The following is a 22683-nucleotide window of genomic DNA, read 5'->3' as shown; positions in this document are numbered from 1 at the left end:
AAGTAAAAAAGAAGATTCTGATGATTCTGATTTGCAAAAGAAATGGCAAATTTTTGTTTTGTTTTGTTTTAAGCGGTGCTAGGGAACAAACCCAGGGCCTTCCACATGCTAGACAAATGCTCTACCACTAACTACACCTTCAACCCTTTATAATTCTTTAGTAAATATTCTGAATTGAGGATGTACTTCGGTGGTAAAGCACTTCCATAGCAAAGCCTTTGGTTCAATCCCCAGCACTGTAAAACCAAACCAAACCAAACCAAAAAGTTACGACAACAAAATTTCTGAGAGGGCAACATGGCATAGTGGCTAAAGCCATGAGTTTTGGAGTAAAACTCACTGGTCCCAAATCTTGGATCCTCCAGGCACCTACTCTCTTTAGGTCTCAATTTCTAGTAAAATGGGATAACACTAGAACTTCCTTCATGAGACAGCTCTGATATATATGCCGCATGTAGAAATACTCAATAAATCCAAGAAATTGTCATTATCAATATTGTAGAGATATAAGTATAAAAACAAAATTCTCCTAATTAGAATTTTTCTTTTTTCATGGTACTAGGAATTGAACCCAGGGAATTTCTACTACTGAACGATATTATCGATCTTTTTCTTTTTCTTTTTCTTTTGAGATACAGTCTCCTTAAGTTGCCTAGCCTGGCTTGAACTTGCAATCCACCAGTCTTTGCCTACCTAGTAGGTAGGATTACAGGCATAGGCCATTGTGCTTGGCTGGAAACTATTTCCAATATTTTAAATTCTAGTTGAGCCCAAAGGTTTCAAAATACAGTTTAATGTACTATTAATGAATGCAAAAGAAAATGGTCTGGGCTCCAAAGTTCTGAGAAATATTAACAGAGTTGAATAGGTCTTTTTTTAATTATATAATGGACTCATTACATAATAAACAAGTTAGTGAACATAATAAATTGTGGGATGAGGTATGTGGATAAGGTTTTCCAAATTTATTTCTACTCCAAAGAGTGATCCCTCTGAAACATAAGACATCGTGTCACACTCTTCTGCTCATTGTGGTTCCTTCTTATTTCAGAGAAAATTCAGTCCTTCCAGGGTCTATATAATCTTGCTCTTGGCTGTTTCACAGAACCATAGTCTATCCTGATTTGGAACTAACATCTTCTCTTCCCTCTGCCTGGAATACTCTTCCTGCTATCAGTCAATTTTATGACTCAACTTCCCAATCTTATTTAGACTCTGTTCTACTAATTTTTTTTCTAATATCTTCCTGCTTTTCACTCTTAATTCAATGCCCATTATGATTAACTTCAATTATATCAAGGTCTAATAACAATACAATGGGAAATCTGACTGGGAGTAAAAGATTGGAGATTATCTAGCCAAGGTGGAAAAGATCTGAGTACAACGTGGCAGAGAGGCTAAAAACTTCGAGAAAGAGAAATCAGAGCACAGGGGCACAATATACTAAATTTCCTGATAAGAGAATTTAGTCTTGTTCATTTTTATATTCTCTTCAAGTTCTGGTACAATGAATAGTGTACATAGTACTTTTATTATGAGGACCTTGAAGGAGTTTATGCAGAAGTAATGTAGGTGAAATATCTGGTAAGAATAATATTAATTCCTTTCCCCTCATTTGCTTTATTTACTTTTCTTGATTAAGCTGCTGGCAGCAGCCACTAAACCAATGCCTGTATAGTTTATAACCTGCAGATCATTTTGGTTCATTAAGTAGATTTTTTGGTTCATTAAGTAGATTATTTGATCCATAGAGTCAACCCAGTGTTTGATCATCATGTACCTGTTTTTGTCATTAAGTCTTGGGAAAAAAGTTAAATGATACAATCAAAATAAATTCAGAGTTGCTGGTTTCTAGTTTCAGTGCAAAGGAAATTATACATTGGCCATAGAATAAAGTATTCATACTACTCTTAAGGAAGAGAAACAGCTTTTGTCCTACATCCTCATATCACTGACAAATGACTATTTAGAGAGGATCAGTACACATGAAAAGGCAGCTCTTACTCAGTTAGACATTTATGTGCAAAGCCAAATATCCAATTTATTTCCAGGCCCTTTTGTGTCCAACTGTTTTGGTCCCATCCTAAACTCCTATCTCTCTTGGGACAAGATGAAAGGAAAACTTCAGTTTACCAAATTCCTTCTAGGGTGTGGATGACTTTGTTCTCTTGTTCTTTTTGGATGGAGAGTAATCTGGCAGAGATACCCTCTTGGTAGTCCTGAATCCTTTCTTCTCAGTGTCATAGCTACAAAGAGTTACCATTAGACAACTAAGATATAGAGCATACTTTAATCCCTTGTGTCAGGATAAAGTTTGCAAGTGGTTTATTCTACTTCAGTTTTTTATTACTGGGGCCTGCTAGACAAAGTCTCCACTTAATTCTGTTTACTAAATATAAAGAAAAAATGTCTTAAAATCACACACACACACACACACACACACACACACACACACACACACAAATATGCCTCAGATAAGAACTACCACTCTAGAACCTACTTTTTTTGGTGTGTGTGTGAGGGGGAAAGTACTAGGGATTGAACGAACCCAGGGGCACTTTACCACTGAGCAAGATCCTTAGCCCTTTTATTTATTTATTTTTTAAATTATGAGAAAGGATTTAAATTGCCCAGGCTGGCTTCTAACTTGTGATTTTCCTGCCTTATCCTCCTGAGTTGCTAGTATTACAGGCATGTGATACCATGGCCAAATGAAATCTTCTTCAAGAGAAGACTGTGTGCTATTAAGACAAAAAGCAGTGAAAATATGTAAAAATGTGTAAAAGTAAGCTTTTCAGTAAGTAAGGCTTTCTATAAAATACCTACACACATAAGAATATACCAAGATAAACATGTAAAGATTAAAAATGGTTCCAAAAGCAATAGCATAATTTTGACCTTTCAGTGGCTTCTTAAAACTTATTAAACAAATCAACTCAATTGTTTTTCATGTTTTTTTTTCCTACATTTTTTTTTTGGTGCATTATAGTTGTATATAACTGGGATTTGTTGTTATGTATTTGTACACGCATATAACAACGTAATTTGGCTAATGTCATTCTTCAGTATTTCCCCTTCCTACCCCCTGGTCCCTTTCCTCTACTCTGATTTCCCTTTGATTTTCATACTACTCCCTTACCCCCACTTTTCTTTTCCTTTTTCCTCTCTAGCTTCTACACATGAGAGAAAACATACAACCCTTGACCTTCTGAGTTTGGTATATTTTGCTTAATATAATGTTCTCAAGTTCTATTCATATCCAGCAAATGACAAATTTTATTTATCTTTATGGTGGAATAAAATGCCATCATGTATAAACACCACATTTTCTTTATCTATTCATCTGCTGATGGACACTTAGGCTGGTTCAATAGTTTGGGCAGATATAAATTGTGCTGCTATAGACATGAGTGTGCATGTATTACTATAGTATGATGACTTCAATTCTCTAGGATATGTACTAAAGAGTGGTATAGCTAGTCACATTGTGGTTCCATTACTAGTCTTTTGAGAAACCTCCAGACAAATTTCCATAATGGTTCAAATAAACTCAACTTTAATTTTTTTCAGGTCTTGCTAAGTTGTCTAGGGTAGTCTTTAACTCATCATTCTCCTGCCTCAGCCTCTTCAACTTTAATTTATCCAGATTGCATTATTATTGTTTTTTAAAAAATATTTTTTAGTTGTCAGTGGAGCTTTTTATTTATTTATATGCGGCACTGAGAATTGAATCTAGTGCCTTTCACATGATAGGCAAGCACTCTACCACTGAGCCACCACTCCAGCCCCTCCAGATTACATTATTAAAGTCTAATTCACCTTAAAGATAAAACCAAAATATTATTGAAGAGTTGACTATAAGCTCTGCATCTTGTATAGTTAGTAATCTTGATGCTTTTATTGTTTTACAGGTCATGGGATATAAAAAGAAGCAAAAAACCAGAAATAGAAAGTAAGCTACACTAGTCATGGTAGTATATGCATGTAGACTCAGTTACTCAGGAAGTTAAGCCAAGAGGGTCATTTGAGCCTAGGATTTTGAGGTTAGCCTAGGCAACATAGCAAAAATCCATATTCATTCATTCATTCATGTATACGTACATGAATGGAAGTCCATTTCAGAGACACAAATGCTTCATATACTGTCTGAAGATGATATATAAGTTTAAGTATCAAATTAAGAGTGCTATACACAAAGAATGTATCAAATGATAAACTTAACATAGGTTCAAAGTCCCTTGTTTAAAATCTTCAGGTCCACAAGTGTTTCAAAAACTAAGATTATAGGCTAAAAATGTAGTAATAGCCTTAGCAAGGTATAGATCGGCATCTTGTAATCATATTAACATTTCAGCAATGAAAGATGTGAATACCAGTAAAACAAACAAATCTATTTTACTTCTGGTTAGCTTTTTAAATTTTGAAATTATGCATAAGGAGTTGTAGATCTATAATCAATCAATTGGATATATAAGCAAAAAAGTTTCATACCCATGATCCTAGATAAACTGGCAGAAGAGGTTCTTTCCTCTGTTGAAGAAAATAAATGGCCATAAGGGCAAACACGTAAGGTGGCAGGCCTCCTTCCTCAGGGCGATCTATACTGCAAAGCTGTAAGTGAGAGAAAAGAGAATTTGCATTTTTTTTTTTTTGCATCAATTTGTGATTTAAATAACCTGGCCTAAAACCTGCAATCCATTCCCATATTGTAATGGTTAATTAGAATTGATTGGACTAAGAGAAACCAGAGGATGTGTTGATGACTGTGTGTCTAGGAATAACTGGCATGTGGAATAGCCAAATAAAATGGAGACCCTCCCTAAGCGAGGGCAGCACCATCCAATAAGATGATGGTTTGGATGAAATAAAAGATGGAAGAACATGGCAGCAACAGCAGATAAAAGCTTGATTCTTCATGATTGAGTTCTAGACTGCAGCCGTGATTGATGATATAGGACTCTCACTTTTTCACTCTTCCAAAGTGGATTCTGTCAGTGATTCTCCAGAAGCCTTCAGTCTCAGACTTGTTCTGGGGCTTCAGCTCCTTGGACTGAACAGTTGCTGGTTCTTCCAGCTCTCTGCCTGTAGATGACCACTGTGGACTATCTAGTTTTTGATCGCCTGAGAAATTCTCTTTTTGTAATTATACTTCCTGCTGATTCTGTTCCTCTAGGGAACCCTGACTAATACACATATATTATATGATATATAGTGATTATTCTGAATAAAGCAGCACAATGAAGGGCAGGGGTATATCTCAGTGGTAAAGCATTTGTCCAGCATGTATAAGGCTCAAGATTTGATCACCAACTCCACAAACAAACCAAAAAACAAAGCAACAACAATCCCTCCCCCCCAGCACAGTGCTACAAATAGACAACTTCCTATTCCTTTGCAGTAACTACATACTGTGGTTTTGAATCAGTTTCAATTTCAAATATTTAATCTTGTTAACTTACTCACGGAAGGCCCTAAAATACTATTTACTGTTTCATTTTTTTGACATTACAATAAATCCACTCACTTAGTTAAGACACATGTTAATGAAATACAAATGATCGTTCAGTTCCAACTGATTTAGCTTAGTTTAATGGTCCTCTCAACTTTTACAGTCCTGCAAATGCATGCTTTGGTCACAAAGGCAATTTGGGAAGAGAATGTTGGCAAACCCACCAGCACTAATTAAAATAACACCTAAAAGAGCATGGTCGCAGCTGGGGATGTGGCTCAAGCGGTAGCACGCTCGCCTGGCATGCGTGCGGCCCGGGTTCAATCCTCAGCACCACATTCAAACAAAGAGTTGTGTCCGCCGATAACTAAAAAATAAATATTAAAATTGTCTTTCTCTCTTAAAAAAAAAAAAGAGCATGGCCTACATAGTGATGAAGCAGAAGAGAGTTTTCAAAGAGGAGCAAATTGTAATTATTAATTCATTCAGCAAGAGTGGGGTATCCTGTGTTGATCCTGGATCCAAGAAATTGGAACTATCTCTTATCACTGTTATGCCTCAATCAGTAAGATTTTTGCTTTTCTTTATATAAGGTACCTTATAGAATATCAATTTTATCATTATGATTTGACCTTATACTATGGGGGAATATTAAGTGCTCTAATGTTTATTACAGCATATCAACTAGGAGAATGTATTTAAAACATTGTAGAAATAGGCAAGACCAGATATAGTATTTTTCATTTCTTTTTGTAATTCCTGGATTTCTTCTTGAAAATGGTATGAGAATCATTTCCTAAAACTTTACTGTGCCTACGTATTACCCTGGGAAACTAGTTAAGATTGTAAATTCTTTGGCTACTTCCTTTGGGATCTGACCCAAATCTGACTTCTAATAAGCATTATAAGTCATTTTGATCTTTTAAGCAATACTGTTGTAACGAAAGAGAAACCTTAAATTTTCCTTCCGTATAGTGTTTCTATTCCAATATTCAGATACTTTCTCTTTTGATGTCTATAGGTATTTTTCTAAACATTTAAGGTTAAATGAACCCAGTAAAAATTAAAGCGCAGTTAAGTTCACAGAATACACACATGCATTTAATGAAGTCTAACTTACCTTTGCCCAGTACCTAAATGCAATCACCAAAGGAACCAGCTTTGGTTCTAGTTTTCCGAGTGCAGTTAAGTGCTTTGTTGTCAGACAAGCATTTTCATTTCCTGCACTCACTTTACAAAGAAGACCACTGGTGGGTGTGCCGGTGAAGATGGGAATGAAAAAGAAAGAGAAAAAGTGTGTTACATAGGTATCAGTATGTTTTTACACCAGTAGCTAATTTACACTGATAATAACTTTTTTAAAAAACTGAAAAAAAAAAAAAAAAACCCTAAAACTCCCTACATCTTCATAGGTCATTTAAAAATACTGAATTAAAAACAAAAAAAAAGACACGACAATTACTTATTGAACAAACTATATTTTCAGAAGAACTCTGTTTTAATATGCTAAAATTATTTTGGGGGGGAACATGCAAATAAGGAAAATATTATAAAATATTTCAAATGGGAGCATGACTTGTCACATTTTTTCAAATGGTGTTTTTACAAGAGTTAAGGAATTTGTTGGTGAAGAGTCATTATTGCTTATAAGCCACCCATTCATGGTAGTGATAGTTATGTTTCCAGATGGAGGGAGACCTATACACGGGAGGTCACATTAACAGCTATTCAGCACTGCCACAAATGCTGGTAAAAAGGATGGCAAGTAAAAAGTGATTAGAGTAAGTAACCATTTGATAAGGTTGTTTTTTTACTTAGTTAAAATGGGTCAAATGCTTCCTTATAATTTTTCCTTCTAGGTAATTTTACTCTTTTTAAAATAAGATTTCCTTCCCTCTCTTGCATCAAATGCCAAAGTATAGAGAGAATGCTAGTAAGAAACGTGAGATGACCATATAAGGTATAGCTTATAACTTCAAAGTTGGAATTAAGATTTAGCAAAGTCCTTGTGCTTTTGGCAAGCTGATAGCTAATGATCAGCTTAAAGAAACAGAGACCTTTGCTTTTCTCTGCATACTACCACCGGTACCCTTGCATGGAAATCTGCGTCAACATCAATAAAGGAGTCTGAGGAAAGAAGAAAACACATGTTAAGTAGGTTAATTAAAGCTTTGTTACAAGCAAAATGAGATAAAATACAAGCACCCAAGTACCCTGTGTGGCTTATCTATTCAGCCATTTTGAAAGACAACTACTAAATAAAATTCTGAAGGGATTTGAAAAAAGAAAAAAAATGTTATATTCAAGAATCAAGTAATCACATTAATTTAAAATCATTATTTTATAAAGCTTATGTTTAATTAAAAGTAACTACGCCAGTGGATCACAACATTTAAATATTATGAGGGTAACCTAATTAGAAACATAAACATTATGATTTAAAAACAAAATTGATACAAAGGCTACTGAAATCTTCAGTGTCAAAATATGTATTGACTAAAATAAGAAATATTTAAATGTTTTATTCAATCTAAACAAAAGGGACAGGGGATGACTACTTCAAGGGAAAATTAGTGAGGTTATGAAAGCAAAAAAAGTCATAAAGCTCTAAGTTGGACAGTATATTGGAAAAGGCAACTGATAAACTTACATGGGAACAACTATTTATGAATTCATTAATCAGGATTGGGCCACACTTACTGCACCTTTATAAAATATTAATTTGAACCACTGGATACAGTATATTATTCATTAATTTTACTCTCAAGACTAAATTATGCATATTTTGCATTACTTCATCACACTCTAAGACTCATTTAAGCCTTAAAAAATTTTTCTTGTAGTTGTAGATGGACAGAACACCTTTACTTGTTTATTTTTATGTATTTGCTAAGGATCAAACTCAGTGCCTCACACATGCTAGGAAGTGCTCTGCCACTGAGCTACAGCCCAAGCCCTCATTTAATCTTTATAGTGATGTCAAGAGCAAGCTAAAAGCTTTACTTTTAGACACAGAACTACTACTAGAATGCTAACTAGTTAATAAATCATGGCCATTTGCTTTTGGATATTACACTTATCAATAATTTTAAGAAGGAGAGAGGAAGGGAGGGAAAGGAAAGTTACTGGGGAATGAAATTAATCAAATTATGTTATGTGCCTGTACAAATAAGGCATAATGAATTCCACTGTTATGTATAATTATAATGTAACAAAAAAGCAAAAGAAAAAAAACTTTAAAGACATGACTTTCTATTTTCAGAGTTTGAGTGATAAGTTATATAAAATTTATAGACAAAAGAAAATACTAAGAGCAAAGTATACAAAGAATTTGACCTTACCACTGTTCTTTAAACATTCTTGAACAATTAAGAGGACATCTGGCTGAGACATCTAGGAAATAAATGAATACATGAAATAATCCCTAAATAATTTTGCTTCACGATAAAATACACAGTCTAGAGTTCCCAATATTGCTTCCCAAATTAGAAATGAACATTGGTACCAGAATAAAGAACTAATCATTATGCAGTGTCTATGTATGTCAAAGACAGAAAGACAGATGAAAACCAAATGAGGATGAGTGTGGGCAAGAGACCTACTATACATTTAATTCCTGGTTAATTAATTCTTGAGGTAATTAGCTTTTTAGAAAATCTCGAAGTGGTAGCTGGAAGTTGTTATACTACTAATGACATTTCCTCTCACTCTGTAAGACTATTACAACAGATAGCTTACTGGTTCCAACTCTAAATCTTGTTCCACAGTGGAATCAAAACCATTAAAAATCATGAACTGGATTCACGTATCAATGACTTTTCACAGACTGTAGATCAAAGTAAAATTCTTACCATGGCCTATGAGATCCTGCATATTGGGCCTCAGTCTACCTTCCATCCTAATCAGAGTTTAGCTTAAATGTTCCCTCTTCAATGAGGCCTCCATGACTGTGGCATCTCTTCACAGTACCTGTTTTCTGTTATTGAACCCTATTTTCTGCACAACTCTCATTATAATTAATAATATAAGTAACTACTTATCTCCTTAACTAGATATGCATTCTGTGAAAGAGAAACTGCATTTGTTTTTTCCTTTAGAATCGAGCATAGTACCTGCCATACAACAGGTATTTAGTGAATATTTGTTAAATGAATGAATGAATGATGCCAGAACAAAATAACTGCTATGGTTAGTAATTTCACTGATCAGAATTTAAGATTAAAAGAAGAGCAAAATCCACTGGTTAGCTGACTAAGTAACTACATTACTCAGAGCAAGGAACAAGAGACTATAAAATAGAATATTGGGGGTGGAATCTCAGAGTTTATACTTTTAATGAGTAACCAAAGTAGGATACACCTCTGCAAAATGACCTATGAGAATGACGAAGTGGGTAAACAGATAATCTACTTAAGTTCCTTCCAGTTTTATATTCTGACTGTCAATGTCTTTTTAAATTATATTTAACCCAGAAATCGAGGCTGGGTGTGGTTGTTAAAAAAAAATAATATTTTAACAAAATTGATATATAAAAATAGGAAATTCAGAAGCTCATTAAGCTTTCAGATCATAAATGTTTAAAAATCTACACTGTTTAAAACCTGAATTCCTTTCCTATTAATGGAAAGTTGATTTTACCAAGAATTTAAGCTTTCCAAGCTAACAGAAACCTAAATATCCCCATAAGATTCACATAGTTAGAAAACCAGTGTTACAAGTAAGTACTAAAGATCTGTAGTGTAAAATAAACAAGATTGAAAATCTATGGAGCATAAGAATTCTCTGAACCTGAAGCTGAAAACAGGCAAGACATAAAAATGGAACTTTTAAGAAAATAGGTGTCACCATTAAAGTACCTTTATGTATCTAAAACATATTCATACACAGTTCAATTTGAAAGAAAGGATTTCCATACCACTGAAAATTTCAACATTTCATTTTGTACTTACAATGGCTGGAAATTGAATGTCAATGTTTACATCCGAATTTTTGAAACCCAATCTGCTACAGGAAGACCCATATAATCTTAGAGAACAATCTACAAATAAATAAATACATAGAAGAAATAAATAGAGTAAAATTTCTCAAAAAGTTGTAACAAAACACTGCTATTTCAGAAATGGAACCATCAATTAAAACTACATACAAAAGCAAAACTGTAATGTATGTCACCAACAAAGGACAGGAATAGGTGGCTATTTGCTCATCCCTTAATTTTATATAACAGGGAAGACAGCAATGACTGGTTTAGTTTAATGACTATTGCTCCCATGTCAGTTGCAAAACACTTTAAATAAAAATTTTTATTTTATCACTCTTGCATTTTGTGTAGAAAACTATTGGCAATGATTTTCAAAATAAGAAAGCTGAAAAGGGATGTCTATTTTATACTTATAAACTTTATAGTATAGTCAAGAGCGAATGCAAGTATTTTTTGTTACTTATTTTATAATACAAATTACTCACAAACAAAAAGTATTTGATATAATGCAATCCCTTGAGGAAAAACTTGCAAAATAATTACAATATAACCGATATCTTAATATGCTAGGCAGTATACATTTCCTTTTCAGAGAAGGATGTAAGTGTTCACATGTGTATCTTCCATATGTATTTATGGAATTTATTTTCAATATTTTACTATTTTGCCAAAATATTACCCATTCTTATCAAGAGGACATTTTCTTCCTTCAAGTTTTCCAATTCAATTCAAGGGATTTCTTTGGGGTTTAAGATGCATATTTTTTTCTTCAGATGGGGACTTACTATGTTGTCTAGATTGGACTCAAACTCCTGCCTTAGCCTCCTAAGTGCTGGGACTACAGTTGTGAATCATCATACCTGGCTTCAAGAGTTTTCTATTAACAATCAGGTGTGATAGTCCATATGTCTACAATCCCAGTGACTCAGGAGGTTGACACAGGAGCATAAGGAGGCCAATGTGAGCAATTTAATAAGATCCTGCCTCAAAATAGATAGATAGATAGATAGATAGATAGATAGATAGATAGATAGATAGATAGATAGATAGATAGATGGAGCTGGGAATGTAGCTCAGTGGTAGAGCACTTGCTTAGCACATGGTAGGCCCTAGGTTTAATCCCCCAGTTCTGCAAAAATTTATAAATAAGAGTTTTCTATTAAAAAGTTTAATTTTACATGGAATTTCATAGCAAAAATCAGTGAAATTAAAATTTACTATTTGGGAGATACCTATGTATTGAAATGAGTTGAACTTCCCTCCTATTCTTATAAAAGTTATATGTATCCATGTATACATGTTATAAATACTTGCATGATCTCCAGGAACAAATAGTTTAAAGAATTATAAGGTGATATATACATAAATAATGAGTCTAGCCCTGTTAATCAGAATCACTTGTGAAACTTTCTAAATGTAATTGTCCATGACTCCACAGATAATTCTTATTTATGGCAAGAATTGAAGATGATTAAGCTATTCCAATCATTTATCTAAATAGGAAGGCCAATGACCTTTCATTGGCAAGGGTTGTTCCTATCAAGACTAGCAGCTGCAGTGTCAAGCATTTACCATACCCAGCCTTAAATTTTTATAAGCAGTTTACTCCAAACATTGTATTCCCTCCCCTATTTTGCACTAAAGCTACCTGAAAAATAATGCAAGTCAGTGGTGTGTGCCCGTAGTTCCAGCTACTCAGGAGGCTGAGGCAAGAGGATCATTTGAGTCTAGGAGTTCAAGGTGAGCTTGGGTGACTCAGTGAGACCTCTGTCTCAAAAAATTAAATTAAAAATCGATATAATTTCAAAATATCAACTGAACAGCATACAAAACCCATTATAAATTATTTATAAACTAGTTTTTCAAAGCTCTTTTAGATCCTCCTGACTCAGCCTACTGAGCTGCTGGGATTATTTGCACCACTGTGCCCAGCTATTTTAATTAAGAAATATTCTGTCAATTCAGATGGAAAGGTAAACAAATACATACAAGAGTCCCACAGTGCCCCAATATAGGGCAATTAACCATACTGAATTTTATAACAGAATAATATTTATAATCAAAACAGGTTCACAGTGGCAATGACTGTTTAAAGTCTGTTACCTTTGGAGAAGCCAGGAGAAATAACAACCAAACACAACAACAACAAACATACTCACTAAGGAAAAAAGCTTCAGTACATAACAAATGAATTTTTATGAGGTGAAAATTACTTGAAATATGAACGAGTTACTTTTAAGTAGCTAAATAGAAAAAAGAAATCTAGAAAATACCTGGTAACTTGTGCTGGAACACATTTTCCATGATACATTTGATTTCTAGCCTCTGTTCCAAATTCTCATTGTGTAAGCCAAACTCCTGTACCACTTTGTCAATGGCAATGCCAATTGCATTTATCTGGGAGGGTGTTGGCGGGGGTAACGTAGTGAGCAACTCTTCCTCCTGCTTCTCCTTTTAGGATCAATGTTCAAATTAAAAATGGCTCATACATAGGTTTTACCTTTTATGTTTTCACTGAGACAACACCCTATAGAATTTTCAGGAATCTGTTTTTAGCCCTCCTTTTCATCTTAGCTGTTTGTCTTTATTGTAACAAACATATACACACATTATGCATATAATTTGGATCAGTGACAATAGAGAGTAAGCAGGAACAAGGAGAAAGTGTAAGAAAAGAACATTAAAACCAGTAATGACAGTCTGATTATTTTTTTTATTACTGTCATAAGGACACATATAGGTCTTAACTGTGATTTCCTATACCCTGATTTTATACTTAAGGAAATTCAAAAGACTGCCCAAAAAACACATCTGATTAATTAAAAGTATTTTGGTTAAAACAATTTCAAGAAGTTAATTAAAGTTATTAATATTCATAGCTTTAAGGAGAAGAAAAATGACAATGACAACTGATAGGTAAAAACAACAGTTTGGGTCACATAAAACTTACCTTAATGTTTTTCTTGTGCCTCTTCTCTTTGATATGCTTATGAGCAAATGCAATGGATTCAATTAAAACATCACAGAGTTTGCAGGTGTATTTTGCTGTAGGGCAGTTTCGTGGTCGCTATAATTTAAACAGATTGATCAAAAGGTATATCTCCAAACATCCAGGGGAAAAAAATAAGCCAGAAAAATGATTTCCCCTTCAGTTTAAAAACTTGATACTATGTCACTGTCTTGTTTTATCATTATCTTAATAGTAATTTTTAATTAAGTACAATTGCAACTATTTGGAATTCTATTACCTCATACTGAATATACTTTTCAATGTGTAATACTTAAATACTGATAATCCAAGTAGTATACCTCAAAAGGGAGGTGGGCTTATTTGTATGATGGGCACATCCTAGGACTTCAGAACATGTGAAAAAAAGTTTTAACCCCCAGAAGGAAATAAAATCACTGAATTACAAGGGGAACTTTTTGACAATGCAAAGTGCCACAACAGGGTACAATAATTATCCCAAAAGATTCCTCAGGACAAAAGAAGACTACCTAGAGAAGTTAGCAGGTGATTAGAGGAGAAGCCAGATCCTAAAGTATTTCTTACAGGATGGGGCTGAGGAAGGAGAGATTTAAGGGAGGAGGTTTCATGGTATGGCAAGTTCATTAGTATATTTTCAGAATAATATGCCTGTTAAAAATAAACACTTGTTATTTTAACCTTAAAAAAGTAGGGTACCAAATTCACCACAGCTGGTATTTCCAATTACTAACACAGTTTAAACCAGAACAAGGATTTTTATTAGCAAATACATGCTCATAGCTGTTACCCTTTTTAGCCTGTCAATGCAGTCTCTCCTCAAACGCTCCTCAGCCTGCTGTAAGCCCAGTAGCTCCTTTGTCGAAAGCACAGACTCGTCAATCACAGGTCCTTCCAACTCTCCATCCTGTTCATTTTCCTCATTTCTAGTCCTCCGTGGTTTCCTGGGTCTGGACCGCTGCTTCTTGTTTTCTTAAGTTAGGGGGAAAATATTATTGGCAATATTGAATTATACCTCTCCTGGATAAAAAGCAGAATTTTCCTATTTATTAATTAAATGGCATGAGAGAATAAATGACATCTGAACACAGAGCAAAGGGAAAGGTGGATCTCCATGGACAAAATGTTTGAATAATCACTAATCACTGTGATATACCAATCCACAGAAATACCATAACTTCAAAGGAATTTTGCTGGAATGATGAAAACTGTCATACGTTTTTATAAATATGTCAAAACAAACCTTAATATTAATTAAGTGCACTAACAATAAAAAGAAGAAACAAGAAGGAAAAAAAAAATTTATCCAGGCATAGTGGCACACGCCTGTAATCCCAATGGCTCGGCTCTGGAGGCTGACGCAGGAAGCCAGCCTCAGCAACTTAGCAAGGCGCTAAGCAACTCAGTAAAACCCTGTCTCTAAATAAAATACAAGATAGGGCTGGGGATGTGGCTTAGTGGTTGAATCCCCTCAGTTCAATCCCTGGCACAAAAAAAAAAAAAGGAAAGAATTCTGCTTTGATAATACAATTTGATTTTCTTCCTTCCTGATATGCTGCTGAGCATTCTAAATCAAGAGTAAAAATCATCCTCTGATGGCAAGTATATATGTAATTCTAATATATTCCATATATTAGAATTTTCTAATAGACTTTTATATATTAACATATATAATCTACATTATACCTAATATTTTATTATACTTGTTAGTACATCTGTAGTAATGAAAACTTCCCACGTTTGCTTTTATTTTTTAAGTGACCAATCTTAATAATGTGAAATGGATACTACTGTATACATCTCAAGAATTCAGAAATCCTTATGAGCAGTGAAAAAAAAATCATTTAGTTGTAAATTAAGCCTTTCAAGACATAAAATTGGGGTCTACCAGAAATGGGAAGAAATATAAAATTTCATCTGCTGAGGGCAACTATTTCCCATTTTATTTTTACTTTCATTTTAGATTTTTTGAGCCACCTGCACACCTAGCATATCAAAGGAAAAAACAATTGGTAGTTAAAATAAAGGCTTTTTTCTAAGCACAAATTTATCTGCTTATAAACTCCTGCTGTTACTTCTATAATTTCTAGAATAAATGAATCAGTTCTTTTTTTTTTAAGTTTACAACTTTCAACCTGTGAAAGAGAAGATGGTGGTGAGACTGAACCATAAACACTGTTTTAAGTACATCTGTGACTTCTATCAATAAGTTGAGAAAAATAAAGTTATTAATAACATGACTAAAATTTGTTTTCCAAATTAAAATTCTGTTAAGTGGATGGAATCATGTTCAACGGTTTAAATACAAATTACTTTTTGGAAATATAAACCTACTGCCCAGCATGAGGCAAATTCCTCTCAATTTTTCAGAACTCATTAACTCATTACTAGTGTAGCAAATTACAATGAATTAACTAATTGTAAAAAAATTCAGTGTCAATGGAAGTATAGGACCTCCAGTTTTCAAAAAGGCTATTTTGAGGCTGGGGAATGTAGCTCAGTGGTAGAGCACCTGCCTAGTATGCATGAGGCCATGGGTTCAATCCACAGCATGGAAAAACACACAAAACTATAGCTAAGAACTCTAACACACAAATAGTAAGCAATATGCTCAATACACATGAGATGAATGTAATGAAATTTGACAAAAAGTTTCTATAATAAGTGAAAGTTTTTTAAAAACTTATTAGGGAAAAATGCACTTAAAAAATCAAAATGGACTGAGCCGCAGGGCACTATGGCTAATGCCTAAAATCCCAGCAATTTGGGAGGCTAAGACAGGGGGATCCCAAGTTCAAGGCTAGCCTTAGCAACTCTGTGAAACCCTGTCAATCAATCAACCAATAAATGGGTTGGGGATGCAGCTCAGTGGTAAAGTGACCCTGGGTTCAATTCTTTTTCTTTTTTTGGTGGTGCTGGCGATTTCCTGGGCTTAATTCTTAAAAAAAAAAAAAAAAAAAAAAAAGACTGAGCAAATAAAACATCAAAATATTAATAGCATTTGACTAGGAACTCATCAGGCTACCTCAATACTTCTTCCCCCAATTATCACAAAGTTTTAAAGCCAGTAGTACTTATTGTCTTAATAAATTTTTGAGATGACCATCTCTTAACTTAGAAATGTGTTCATTCTCATTTAATTATTATTAGTTTTATCTTTATTTATTTATTTTATTAGTATCTTTTTCTAAATAAATACATTTGACTTCAGTGTTCAGAACATGACAGAAACTTCTTACTTAGGCAAACACTCAAAAAAGAGTTTCAACATGTGCAACACCTTTTTAGAAAAGTCCCATATTCACAACAGTAATTGATGTGTAACCAAGTTCCTTCATTAACTTCCTTTTTGTTGTTGACAAAAGCTTTCCCATATAACTATTTGCTGTCATTTTCTAAGGATTGACATCTCTCACCAAAGACCATGATTAACTCCAATTACTTTTATCTGTAGCATAGCTACAGAAATTCTGCCAGATGATGATAACAGTAGCTACCATTACTATTTTATTAGGTGGCAGATGTAAAGCAAGCATTTTCTGTGTGCTGCTCTCGTTTAATCCCTACAGTAATCCTGACCCGGATACTAATATTTTCCCCATTGTACAGATGGGGACAATGCCAGTCCAAGAGAATTAATAATCTGTTCAAGGATTCGGGACAAAGTCAAAGGAAAGGGATTTGAAATACAGATTAAAATATGGATGGATCCTGAAATTCGGCCTTTCATCTTGAAACAGAAAAATAAAAATTACTACAAAATCTCTTTGAGGCACATACAGACTCACATCTAGAACAGACTAGAAACTGATAGCAGTATAACCTCCTGAACTAAGTCTCACAGGCCTGCAGGTGTAAACTGTCAAAATCTCATTGGAGGAATTCTTGGAAGGTATAACTGGGTATTGCTAAAAAATTCCCATAATGGAGGAAGACCATCTAGCTCATTCCAAATTTATTGTAATAAGAGTTCTCTATTTAGTATTCGAATTTTCCCATATTTTATTTGAATATGGTCCATTAGCCCATTCACAAAGGACATGTGTATCTGAGTGGATATTTTCCAGCTTAAATAATTAATGGCATTTTCCCAAATATGTTAAATTGCAACCTAGGACATTTAAGGGATGAGGTAGAAATAGTAATGTAAACTGATAAACAGAAACGATGGTATTAAAAAAAAAGTAACATTATTTTCATTATATTTTCTTACAGTTTCAATAAGATCCTTCTATTAAGACACATTTTGATTTAAGGATATTTTGATCCCTTTAATGAGATCCTTTTTAGGATCCTTTAAATGACGAGCAAAGTTTAGATATTAAACTGAATAACAGTTATTCAACTTGAACAACTTCCTTAGTTATTCCTAACACCAAATAAGAATACATGAACTGCTTTTTGGGTCTCCAAATGGCATCTTGTATTGTCTAGCTGCAAATTTTTGATCTGTAAACCTTCATTTTAAAATGCTTTTCAACTTTTTCTTTTCTAAAAGACAAGCATTGATAATTAAACTTAATGTCCACATTCCACATGGACACTGCAATAAATAAATACAAATATACAATATAAGAAAGAAACAATCAATAAATGTTCAGTTTCCCTATTTGGATTCTGGGTCTAGTGAGAATACTTAATGGCCAGGGCAACGGAGTCCCCACTACTGTTCTACTTCCTCATCTACCACTTTGAATAAACAAGTGTGGATAAATTTAAACTCTCCAAACTGCAACTGTCTAATTTGTAAAATTGTGATTCCATCTTTGTTATATCATAACAGTGCCCCATCAGAAAATTCCTTCAAGTTCTTTCTAGGCTTAACGACATGTAATGTGAAGGTATTACCCTATTATTTTAATTCTTTTATAATCTTGCATTCTGTTTCTGCTCCTTGATGTTAGCATTAATTTTAACTTTCCTTTTTCCTTTCCCCCCATTTAATATTAACAAGTGCTTGAGATTTTCACTTTGTTCTAAGACTGTCTAATGATTAAAAAACAAAAAGAGCTTTTCCTTTTTAAGCATTCTATATGCATGAGTCTCAAATTCAAGTGCCTTGCAAGTAACACATATATGAACTGGCTACTGAGACAACATGAAGAAAGAGGCTTCTGGAGACTTAGAAAAGTACCCACATTTGCCTGAATACATTTAAATTTAAAAAAAAAAAGTTTAAAAAATATTTTTAAAAAATTTGATTTGGATAGTTTACAATTCATTCTATATGGTCACTACAAAAGACTTTCAGCCAATAAACATAAAAGCCCATTTTTCCAAGTATAATTTTCACACTAAATACTACTGTTTCATTTTTCCCATCCAATTTATGACTTCCCCTCACCCTCAGTGAATATATCCATTAGATAAAAATAACCTTCCTGATTATAGAAATCATTGCTACATGGACATTATCTACCTTGAACCTTTCAGAAGAAAGTATAAATAACCACTCTGAGATAATTATTATCAAGCATGTGAAGGCACTTAGAAATGGGTTTTTATTTACTGAAAGCAAACAGCAAAGCTTTTTTCTGTATTCTGACTTTCTAAACTCATGTTTCCCAATCTCTGTTGCCATGCTTACCCTCCCACCTCTACCTCTCCATGGCCTTGCACAACCTAGGTAAGTGTTCTACCACTGAGCTACACCCCTAGTTCCCCCAAGATGGTGACTTGCTGAATTCCCAGACTGGCCTCCAATTCTTAGGTTCAAGTGATCCTCCGTCTCCTCAGGGCTGGGAAAACAGATGCATGCAACTAACTGCACCTGACAGCTCTTGAAAAACAAAAATCATAGGTTGTTTTCCTCTGGAGATTGATACTTCACCCAAAAGACAAATCCTTCTTTTGGCAGGCAATATAGTCAGTCTATATTATGTTTTCACATTGAATCTTTTTTGTTTTACTTTTATACTGTCACTTATATAATGGACATGTTCATTATTTAAATACAATTCTTAAAAAATTTTTTAGTTGTAGTTGGACACAATATCTTTATTTTATTTATTTTTATGTGGTGCTGAGAATCAAACCCAGGGCCTCGCATGTGCTAGGCGAGCACTCTAGCTCTGAGCCACAATCCCAGCCCTAAATACAAAATTATAAACATAATTTTGAAAATACATAATACCACTTAGAAATTATGCTATGGTCCCTAGGGGGATATGATACCCTCTTCTATAAAAAAAAACATATTTTTTACTGTATGAAAATATGTTCACTAAAGTAAAATAAGCCTTGAGGTAAAATTTTTTTTTGGTATGGGGGGGGGATTGAACCCAGAGGTGTTTCACCGCTGAGCTACATCCTTAGCCCTTTTTAAAAAGTTTTTCTATTTTGAGAGAGCTAAGTTGCTAAAGGTAGCCTTGAACCTGCAATCCTCCTACCTTAGTCTACCAAATTGCTGGAATTAGCAGGCATGTGCCACCACTCCCAGTGAGGTAAACTTTTAAAAGGACCAATATATGAAATATGTTAGAGGTGCCCAAATGTCATGATTATAAACCTTAAAATAATCACATTAAATAAATGAACACTTCCGAAAACATATACTATGAAAAACTGGAAATTCACTGCTGAAAATAAAACTTATTTGGATGAAAAAGAATAAGACATTGTTGACTTTGGGGCTATAACCTTACAAGTTGGAATACATTACCAGGACTTCCTGCTTCCATTTCTGACATGGTCTCTAGACTTGTTAGGTCTTTATGAAACAGTCTTCTTACAGTTCTGCAGCCTCTTCCATCTTGCCACCTGTAACCATCTTCACTTTCTTGAAAGGCATCTTTCCTTGGTCTGCTTATGATAGGAATTCTAGGTCCAGGTTTAAACTCTCTCCAATTGTCTGAATTACCAGCAAGTTCATCAGATAGCCACCTCTTATTTTGATCTTTGTGGTTGTCATTCATCCAAGTGGGTTGACTGTAAATTGGGTTTTTAAATGCATATGGATTGCTGGAAACAGCATATGATCCTTTTCTCGGGGTATTCCCATAGTTCCCAGGAGTTAGCTTTTTTTTCGGAAGGCCTTTTTCCATTTTACTGCTATGGCCTTTAGCATAATCATCCATTATTAAATAATCTTGTTGGGGGTGACCCCTTCTGAAATCATCATCATCGACAGGTCCTCGGTCTTTACTGCGCTTCACAATATAAGGTTTTGCTGCATCTCCCATGGTCTTTGACTTCAATTTTCTTTCTTTGCACCTGAAAGAAGGCATTTCGGGAAAACAACTAAATATAACAAGATATGATACCAAGTACACAAAATGCCATATCATATTGATGCCCAAAAGTGTGTAAGAAACCTTTCCTTTTTTTTCTTTTAGTTAAATTTCTATCACATTCCTAATAATCAGTGCACTGCATTAGAAGTCAGGAGACATACAATCATGGGATTCGTACCTAGTATTTATTATGAAGTCTAAATCTGTGAATAAGAAAAAGCTCCTCTAATCCGGAAAACTATTATAGTAAAACGTTATATCACATTGTTAAGCTTTACTTATACACAAAAGCGCCTCTCTTCAAAGAAAACTTCAAAAGTAAACCTCATCCCAAGCCAATACTGCTGAAAGTCTATTTTTTTAAGTTGGCAATTACTTTAAAGTGTTACACAAAGTAACCAAAACTTTATGTAAACAGACTACATTTCCTCTCAACTCCACTCTAGTTGCTTCATCACATTTCAGAACAGACCGGCTTTGATCTCTTGGGCTACAGAGGGGCTGGGCTCCGGACTAATGAAAGGGGCTGGGTTTCTGACCAATGGACAACTCCAGCGAACCGCCCCATTTCTCATTCTTCAATACTAAACAAGTTTGGTTTTGTCACTAACTGCAATTCTCTAAAGAATGCCACGCCTTTTCGATTCCTGTCTTGACTGCCCCACCCCGGTCTGCCTCAGTTTCCACCCCTGACCGTCCGAAATGTAAAAGGAGGAGGCGTACCCGCAGTCCCGGCCACGAAGCCACCCTGGGGACCAGGAAGCAGGAAGTGACCCGCCACTTCGATGGGATTCCGGGATCCCCCCAGCCACCAGGGGGCCGGGGCCGAGTGTCTCGACCCAAATCCCTTCTCCCACCCTCGCAGAGTCTGACACAAAGTGAAAAGGCGGAATCGAACCCCAGAGCTCAGTTCTAGCCGGCCTGGAGGATCCCTAGACACCGAAACTGGACTAGGAGGCCGCCTCAGGATGGAGCCAACGTACCTATGGGGCCAGGCCCGACCTCTACTTTGGAGACTAAGGAACCCACGAGAGACCCAGCCCGGAGGCGAGTCTAGGAGGGACACAGGGAGAAGGCGCCCCAGAGCACTCACCACCTCCGCCGCGGTCCCCCGCCTCTTCCTGTCCCGGCTGGGCTCCCTCTCCGAGTTTTCCTTCGGTCCCACTTCCGGCGCTCAGCGCTGTCTCATTGTGCGCGATTGGGAGCCGGCTGTGCCCCCGCCCCGGCGCTCCGCCGCGCACGCCGGAAACGCGCGCAGCGCCTGGAGGGCCGCCCTCCGCCCCGCCCGCCGTCGCCCAGCTGCCGGGCCGCCCACCGTCGCCACGGCGCTCTGCCCCCGGGTATGGGTTGTCAAGGCCAGCCCGGTTACGCCCCTCGGCGCCCGCGGGTTGTTCGCCCTCTACCCCGGCGCGCGGGCAGGGCCTTCTCCGGTGAGCAGTGCCCGGGGCTCCCCGGGTTCCCCTCTTGATTGTGGGCGCTAAAAGCTCGGGGCAGGGTGGGGGAAGCAAGGGGAGCCCAGTCTCCTGCGATCTGAGGGGAGTAGGCACTGGGGGACTCAGCTTTGCCCCTGGATGCTACTCAGTGGCTTCTGGGGGAAATTGAGCCAGCTTCTTTCTGTTCCTATTTTCCTGATAATTCAGAGTGACGTTTCCGTGAGGTCTTAATTGCGGACCTGGTAGAAAGGTCAGTTTAAGCATCTAATGTTCACCCACAGTTTAATGTAGCCCAGGGGAATGCTCTGCTCATTCCTAAGGTTGTGACCCTAAGAGAAGATAAGAACAAAGTGAATTTTGACGAACTTGGTCTTAAACACCTGGCGGGAGAGTATGGCCAAAGCACGACCATATGTGGACATTTAAAAAGAAAGATAGCCCGGCATGGTTTACTTTTAAGAGTCATTTTTAGAGAGTGAAAGTGATCAAGTTATATCTATGTATGAATATTCCACAGTGAAACCCACTCTTCTGTACAATTATACACCTATTAAAAGTCGTTTTGAAAAGTATGTGTGGTGGGAAAGGATGATCAGGGAGGG

General features: G+C 35.7%; 2 protein-coding genes across 10 annotated transcripts in view; one reads left to right on the top strand and one right to left on the bottom strand.

The window, feature by feature from the left end:
- Nucleotides 1-21883, bottom strand: part of Tut7 (terminal uridylyl transferase 7) — a 59403-nt gene extending 37520 nt beyond the window's left edge. For 7 of the 9 annotated variants that reach the window (XM_013363833.4, XM_040285593.2, XM_040285592.2 and 4 more), the window contains exons 1-10: nt 21742-21883; nt 20078-20628; nt 14207-14388; nt 13381-13497; nt 12704-12881; nt 10399-10487; nt 8791-8842; nt 7507-7576; nt 6570-6696; nt 4492-4611 (exon numbers count right to left, since the gene is read on the bottom strand). In XM_013363833.4, coding sequence (XP_013219287.1) covers nt 4492-4611; nt 6570-6696; nt 7507-7576; nt 8791-8842; nt 10399-10487; nt 12704-12881; nt 13381-13497; nt 14207-14388; nt 20078-20597 — 1455 coding nt within the window. In that variant the 5' untranslated portion in view covers nt 20598-20628; nt 21742-21883. Of the gene's footprint in view, nt 1-4491; nt 4612-6569; nt 6697-7506; nt 7577-8790; nt 8843-10398; nt 10488-12703; nt 12882-13380; nt 13498-14206; nt 14389-20077; nt 20629-21371; nt 21524-21631 lie in introns of those variants that run through there. The other 2 variants (XM_040285589.2, XM_040285590.2) reach the window with 2 other exon arrangements.
- The window catches only part of LOC120889491 (uncharacterized), a 29163-nt gene continuing 27075 nt past the window's right edge, over nt 20596-22683 (top strand). The window contains exons 1-3 of the mRNA XM_078044963.1: nt 20596-20716; nt 21275-21526; nt 21670-22078. Of these exons, the coding sequence (XP_077901089.1) occupies nt 20596-20716; nt 21275-21526; nt 21670-22078 (782 nt within the window). The remainder of the gene's footprint in view (nt 20717-21274; nt 21527-21669; nt 22079-22683) is intronic.

This window comes from Ictidomys tridecemlineatus, chromosome 4, assembly GCF_052094955.1.
Source record: "Ictidomys tridecemlineatus isolate mIctTri1 chromosome 4, mIctTri1.hap1, whole genome shotgun sequence".
NCBI classification, from domain to species: domain Eukaryota; kingdom Metazoa; phylum Chordata; class Mammalia; order Rodentia; family Sciuridae; genus Ictidomys; species Ictidomys tridecemlineatus.
Note: the sequence above shows the minus strand (reverse complement) of the source record. Positions and strands in the feature narration are given on the sequence as shown.